At 46.7% G+C, this 7,667-nt stretch overlaps 1 protein-coding gene across 7 annotated transcripts in view; it reads right to left on the bottom strand.

Annotated features, from left to right (window-relative positions):
- LOC109919061 (ral guanine nucleotide dissociation stimulator-like) overlaps window positions 1–7,667 on the bottom strand; it is a 166,219-nt gene that overhangs the window by 38,712 nt on the left and 119,840 nt on the right. For all 7 annotated transcript variants that reach the window (XM_048616535.1, XM_048616536.1, XM_048616538.1 and 4 more), the window contains one exon: window positions 3,458–3,591. In XM_048616535.1, the coding sequence (XP_048472492.1) occupies window positions 3,458–3,591 (134 nt within the window). The remainder of the gene's footprint in view (window positions 1–3,457; window positions 3,592–7,667) is intronic.

The raw sequence follows: 7,667 nt of genomic DNA on the forward strand, positions 1-7,667 counted from the left end.
TGTGATGCTGCTTGGCCTGCTGTGTTCATCCAGCTCTACGCCTTGTTATCTCAGACTATAAACATAAGATGGCCACTAATAAAGGGAACTCGGGAGAAACTTCTTTAGTCAGAGAGAGGTGAAAACCTGGAATTCTGAGAGAAATAAGTCATTCCGAAGTTGAAACGTTAACTCAATTTCTCTGCTCACAGATGGCTGCCAGAAACTGCTGAGTATTTCCTACAGTTTCTGTTTGCATTTCACTAGGGCAGGGATTGGGTGAAATGATAGCATTTTAAAGAAAACATTCGAGGGAGTAAGGAACAGCATGCTACGTTGATGGGTTTGGATAAGGAGAGGTGGGAGGAGAACCATTTGGAAAATAAACGTCAGAGTGGTTCGAAAGCTCTGGCAACATCCTGGTCATATTTTAGACTCGGAACGGGAATTCTGTTTTTCCTCTCTCTCTCTCTCTCTAGATGCCACCAGGTTTCTCCAGCACTCTCTGTTTTTTGAGTCCAGATGTCAGCACAGTGAGAGAACTTTGCGTCATGGTCAGGCTTAGTGGGTGAGCGAGTTCAGGCCCTGGGTATTAGCCAGGTAAAACGATGGCAGTGTCTCACTCTCAGTGAACACCAACAGCTCGAGAGGTCCATGTTCACCTTTCACAGCTCCGCCTGCGACTCGCCAGGGGGAGGATCCCAAGACTGGGATTGTTTCAGCCTCAACAGCAGGGCTGGAGTCTCCCCCTCTTGGTGGGTGCAGGTTTTACAGCTCACCGATGTTGACTTGGGTGAATAGCCAAGCTTTTCCTTCCCCAGGGTAGGGGGAGTCCAAAACCAGAGAAAATAGGTTTAAGGTGAGAGGGGAAAGGTTTAAAAGGGACCTGAGGAGCAACGTTTTCACGCAGATGGTGGTGCGTGTATGGAATGAGCTGCCAGAGGAAGTGGTGGAGGCTGGTACAAGTATAACATTTAAAAGGCATCTGAATGGGTATATGAATAGGAAGGGTTTAGAGGGAAATGGGCCAAATGGGACTAGATTAATTTAGGATATCTGGTCAGCATGGACAAGTTGGACCGAAGGGTCTGTTTCCATGCCTTATGACTCTTTGACTTCACTAGGAGTAAAACCAGGGCAATTTTCATTTTCGCTCCATTTTCAACATCTCCCTCCATCTCCTCAGGTCTGTAGTGGCTGGGAGAGGGTAAAATGAAGCCCCATTTTCTCACAATGAATACCCCAAGAAAGGGGACCTTGTCAAGCACAAGCAGCTTCGCTTGTCTAAGACTAGAGACTCTTTTGACTGCCGCAATGGCTGAACTTAGAAAAACTGATAAGCGCAGCTTGCGTGGAACAGTACAGCACAGAAAAGACTGTAATCGGCTCTATTATCACGGAACTCAGGAAGCACAATATGTAGCCATCAACTGCTGGACTAGTTTCTAAGCGTCGAAGGGGACAGCCAGGAGGAACATGGATAGGAGGTTCTGTCATTCCTTGATCAGGACACAAAACTATGGAAAAACAAAAGCATATGTCTCTCCATCTGTTCTGACTGTTTCTCTGCCAAGTTGGCAGATGCTCTCATTACAAAAATGGTCCAAGAACCATGAATACATCTAACTATCAGCAGCCAATGTTTGCATAGTGCAAAGGATATTTTTTTTGACTGACATACCTATGTTCTTTCTTTGAGCAGTCTTTTTCAGTGCCTGTGTGTCTATTCACACAACGTCAACAGGAGCAAATCGAGTTTTTTGCCTTTAACTCGAAAAACGTTTCTTTATTCATTAACTCAACGAGGACGTCGCTGGCCAGGCAGCAATTATTGCCCATCCCTAATTGCCCAGAGGGCAGCTAAGAGTCAACCACATTGTTGTGGGTCTGGAGTTACATGTAGGCCAGACCGGGTAGGGATGGCAGTTTCCTTCTCTAAAGGACATGAAGCAATGGGCTTTTCCAATGATCGACAATGGATTCAGGGTCATCATTAGACTCTTAATTCCAGATATGTATTGAGTTCAAATTCCACCATCAAATGGCTGCGTTTGATACTAGACCAAGGTCAGACGGCCATTGTACATCAAAAGGAATGTTAAATCTTTTGGTTTAATGGTTTTGGTTCCAGACTTAAGGCTGTTGCTATGACTCTCAAATCCTTTAAGGTATTGTTAGTCATGTCTCTGAACTGAATGGTTCCAGCTTTATCGAAATGGACTGAGAGGTAGCTTTCAAATGACTGCCTCTATGACAGAGTAGGTAAAGGGAGAAAAAATTGTTAGAAGCAGGAACGGGAGTTGGGAATCGCAGGAAGAGGGCACTCCCGCCAGCATTAAAGGCCTTCTGACTTCGTCCTGACTCCATGAGAACGTGGACTGTAAGCACAGAAGGAGGTCACGCCCATTAAAATTAATCTTTTGCCATAGAGAATTCAGTCAGTCCCGTTTTGCCCATCCGATCCCCAAATCTCAAGAACCCACCCAACGCCCTTTTGGAATGAGTTACCATCTCCATTTCCAACACCTTCATAGGCAGTAAGTTGCAGTTATATAGCATGGAAACAGACCCTTCAGTCCATGTTGACCATAGACATGTGGGGGAGGCAATGGCCTAGTGGTATTATCGCTGGACTATTAACCCAGAGGCTCAGATCATGTTCTGGGGACCCAGGTTCAAATCCTGCCATGGCAGAACTTGAATTCAATAAATATCTGGAATTAAAAGAATCTAATGATGACCGTGAACCCATTGCCAATTGTTGGGGAAAAACCTATCTGGTTCACTAACGTCCTTTAGGAAAGGAAACTGCCATCCTTACCTGGACTGGCCTACGTGTGACTCCAGGCCCACTGCAATGTGGTTGACTCTTAACTGCCCTCTGGGCAATTAGGGATGGGCAATAAATGCTGCCTGGCCAGCGATGCCCACATCCTATGAATAAAGAAGGAAATAAATCCTAAACTAATCCCAAGTGCCTACTCCTGACCCATATCCCTCCAAAAGTTTCCTATTCATGAACTTATCTAAATGTCTGTTAAGCATCCTAACTGTACCCGCTTCCACCAGTTCCTCTGAAAGTTCATTCCACACATGCTCTGTGTAAAAAAAGTTATGACCACTTTGTTTGCATACAAAGGCTGTACCTCACATTCCCTTATCCATCCCTTGCTGCCACAACATTAAATCTGTGTCGAATAATCCCTGGCATCATTAGCTAATGGGAAGAGGTTCTCTTTCTCAACTTACTGTAACCCTTGAGGCTCTTATAACCCCTCAGCCACCCTCGCTGTAACCCCAGCTGGTCGAGCCTCAGTCTGCAGCTAAAATCCCTCACCTCCTGAGCTGTTCTGGGAACTCTCCTCCTTACAGTGAGCTGAAACATCCTCCCCACTGGCCTGACCTGCTCAGCATATGCCCGCATTTCCCCAATTTCAGCTAACGGTGCGTATGGAGAGAGTCATGACTCAAGTCTCACCGCATCGATCATTGTCAGCTGCGATGCCGTCACGTCTGCAGTGAAAGTCAGAATATCGACTGTTTCCTCCTTCTGCTGCGGCTTGCTCCCGGTCTCCTCAGTCTGTGCCGGCTCGCGGCCCTCCTGGTCTCGAACTGACAAATCGAAAACATTGGTCACTGGGACACAAATAAACGCCAACCTGCGCACATATCAGTGAGCACAGCAGGGGGCGAGGTGGTGGGGGAGCATCGGTAGGTACAGGGGAACCATTTCTCGAACTGGGGGGGGAGGTGGTGGGTCACAGACTAAGCGTGGGAAATCATGGAGAAAAACCCGGAATCGCTTCTCCACGCGAAGGCTGAAAAAAAGGTCCCAGTGCCGCCCACAAAAAGTCAAAGATAACTTCTAATGCTGGGCCGCTTGTTCACGTAACGTTTGTGATTGAGTGAGAAAAGATTTTTTTTTTCAGATTTTAAAGGCAGCGAGCATTAAGGTAGAGGATCAGCCGGAATCATGTCTGTAGTGACTTTAATAGGGTCAGCCAGCTAGACCTCACAGAATATGAGTTCCCTGATTGGGCCTGTTAATCTGGTCCAATAAGGGAGCCCTGGCTGACATAAAAAGAGGGCTGCCGGAGATACTGCCACTCTGATAGCTGCCCTGAGCAGGCAGTACTAAGGTCAAAGACTGTATATGTGCAGATGAACGGTCACTGGACGGCGACCTCTGTCGAGTTATTTCAATATTGAATGGCAGAGCAAGCTCAAAAGGGCTGAATGGCCTACTTCTGCTCCTAATTTCCATGTTTCTATGATTCTGGTAACCAAACGTGTTCCAGGATATGAGACATGGAATGGTGTGTGGAGTTTGGTCAGAAATCAAACAGGATCCTATTAAGTGTCAATACGAGTTTGAGAAACAAAATGCAGTCTCCTCCTATTGCCCATATTTTGCACCATCGATGACGTGTTGCTGGACTCGGCTGATAAAAAAACAGCAAGGGGAGTGAGACCTTTGGGATCGCGCTTCCAAAGGGCTGGCACAAGTACGGTGGGCCAAATGGCCTCTTTCTGCCCTTTGACATTCCTTCCTGACCATTTTCCTTGACGTGCCGCAGTGCCTCATAATTTGTGTGACCTGGTCTGGGAGGTATGGAATTCACTCGGGAAGGTTTTGAGGGCAAAGAGGAGGCTTCAGTTCTTGAACTGGGAGTTTGGGGTGGCGTGGGGGGACAGGGAGCGCAAGCCTTGGGTATTCAGAGGAAGCAGGGAAAGGCAGACAGTAAAAAGGCAGCATTTCTGCAACAAGTGACAGATGAATAAATATTCACGCATGCGTTGGCTTTTTTTTTCGATCGCTGCAATTGGGTTTGACAGGTCACACCCAGCAACAGCAAGTTAGCAACTGCTGAGAGAGGCCTCAGAGCTGGAAGAAATGTGTCTGGGAGTCCGAATAAACCACACCTCCTGGCCTGCCCTCATCCACGTCTTCCTTTTGTTACATTCTCACAGAATTCCAGTTGTTTCGTCAAGTTTGATTTCTCTTTTGTAAATCCTTGCTGACTCTGTCCAATCCCACCACTGCTTTCCAAAATCTCAGTTCTCAATTCTTTTATAAGGCACTCTAGCATTCCCAAATCTCCGCCCCAACCCTGCAACTACCGAGGTCAGGCTGACTGGTCTATAATTCCCAGTTTTATCACTGCCTCCCTTCTTAAAACGTGGGATTACATTTCGCTACCCTCTGATCTATAGGAACTGTTCCAGAGTCTAACGAACTTTATAGATCACGGAACCCTTACAGGGTGGAGACAGGCCCTTCGGCCCAACAAGTCCACACCAACCCTCAGAGCATCCCACCCCTCTAACCTACACCTCCCTGAATACTACGGGCAATTTAGCATGGCCAGTCCACCTAGCCTGCACATCTTTGGACTGTGGGACGAAACTGGAGCACCCGGAGGAAACCCACGCAGACACGGGTAGAAAGTGCAAACTCCACACAGACAGTCGCCCGAGGATGGGATCGAACCCAGATCCTGGCGCTGTGAGGCAGCAGTGCTAACCACTGAGCCACCGTACTTGGAAGATGATTACCAAAGTATCCATTATTTCTAGGCCCCCTTCCTTAAATGCTCTAGGATGTGGATTATCAGGTCCTAGAAATTTATCCATCTTTACTTCCATCAATTTCCCCAACACCATTTCCTGGCTTTAATAAAACGGAGAACTGTGGATGCCAGAAATTCGAAACAGAAATCGCACAGATGCTGCAAGGCCTGCTGAGTTTCTGTGCTTCTGCCTACCAATTTCCTTCAGTCCTCCCTCTTCACTAAAAGCTGTGCTCACCAACATTTCTGGTATGCCACTTGCAAACACAGAACTGAAATATGTCTTCAGTCGGCCAGTCATTTCGTTGTTCCCTGTTAGAAATTCCCCCGTTTCTGACTGGAAGGGACCAGCATTTGTCTTGACTAGTTTTTTTTTTCTCTTCACGCGCCCATAGAAACTTTCAGTGTCAGTACTTAAGTGTCCCGCAAGCTCACTCTCAGAGCGCTGTTAGGGGGGGGTAATCGACTTTTTCCTTTCTTAATCAATCCCTCCTCTGTTCCAGAACCATTGTTTGTCTTTGTGGCTAACGTGGATCTAATACTATATCTAATTTGCTTCATAAACCATTGTTTGGTCCCCTTTCCTATTTTACTTCTTCATCAGACAAACAAATGTTGGCAATCACCTTTTCCACCATCATCCCTTTGAGTGACGTTGCCCAATCTATTAGCGCCAACTGATGCCTCGCACCATCGTAGTTTCCCCTTCTTAGATTCGGGAGCTTTGTCCCAGAATCAACTAAGCCACCCTCCAACTTGAGAATTGCAAATAATTAATCCAGATGCTTGGGAGCTGAGTCGATGGGTGGAGTCAGGTTGACAGACACGGAGTAAACCATTATTGGTCGGGGAATTGAGCACAAGCGTCAGGACGTCATGTTGCAGTTTTACGAGACTTCGGTTAGGCCACACTTAAGAGTATAGCGTTCAATTCTGGTCCCCACATTATAGGAAGGATGTGGAGGCTTTGGAGAGGGTGCAGGAGAAGTTCACCAGGATGCTGCCTGGATTGGAGGGTATGAGCTATAAGGAGGGGCCAGAAAACCTCAGGTTGTTTCCTCTTGAGCGGTGGAGGCTGAGGGGAGACTTGATAAAAGCCTATAAGATTATGGAATGCACAGATAGGGTTGACAGTCAGAATCTTTTTTCCCCCCAGAGTTGAAATGTCTCATACCAGGGGACACACATTTAAGGTGAGAGGGGGAAAAGATCAAAGCAGATGTGAGGGGCAAGTTTTTTCTTAACGCAGAGAGCAGTAGGAGTCTGGAGCATACTGCCGGGGATGGTGGTGGAGGTAGATATGATAGGGTTGTTTAAGGGGCTTTTAGATAAGCACATGAGTATGCAGGGAATGGAGGGATATGGACCAAGGGCAGGCAGAAGGGATTAGTTTCATTTGGCATCAGGTTTGGCACAACATTGTGGGCTGAAGGGCCTGTTCCTGTGCTGTACTGATGTATGCTCTAATGTTTCACTTTCTCAAATTGTCTTTCTCCATCGTGTGACCTCAATTATTGCACAATTTTTCTGCTTCACTTGGTTCCACAAATTAATAAACAAACATTCTCAAAAAGCTTCCCATTTCTTTCAATGCTTCCTAATTTTAGTCCTAATCTGTGATCATTTAAGCATGTTTGAGGCCTTACACTCTGTCTGAACTAATCTGTTTCGGGGTTAATCCCGCAGTGCTGTCGGGGGGTAATTACAGAGTGCTGTGGGATGGTAATTACAGAGTCCTGTCGAGGGGGGTAATTACAGAGCGCTGTCTAGGGGGGTAATTACAGTGTGCTGTGCGATGGTAATTACAGAGTGCTGTCTAGGGGGGTAATTACAGAGTGCTGTTGGGAGATAATTACAGAGTGCTGTTGGGGGGGTAATTACAGAATGCTATTGGGGGGGTAATTACAGAATGCTATTGGGGGGTAATTACAGAGCACTGTTGGGGGGGTAATTACAGAGCGCTGCTTAGGGGGTAATTACAGAGCGCTGTTCAGAGTGTAATTACAGAGTGCTGTTCAGGGTGTAATTACAGAATGCTGTTGGGGGGGTAATTACAGAGCACTGTTGGGGGGTAATTACAGAGTGCTGTTCAGGGTGTAATTACAGAGTGCTGTTGGG

This window comes from Rhincodon typus, chromosome 35 (assembly GCF_021869965.1).
Source record: "Rhincodon typus isolate 14 chromosome 35, sRhiTyp1.1, whole genome shotgun sequence".
In the NCBI taxonomy this organism is placed as follows: Eukaryota; Metazoa; Chordata; class Chondrichthyes; order Orectolobiformes; family Rhincodontidae; genus Rhincodon; species Rhincodon typus.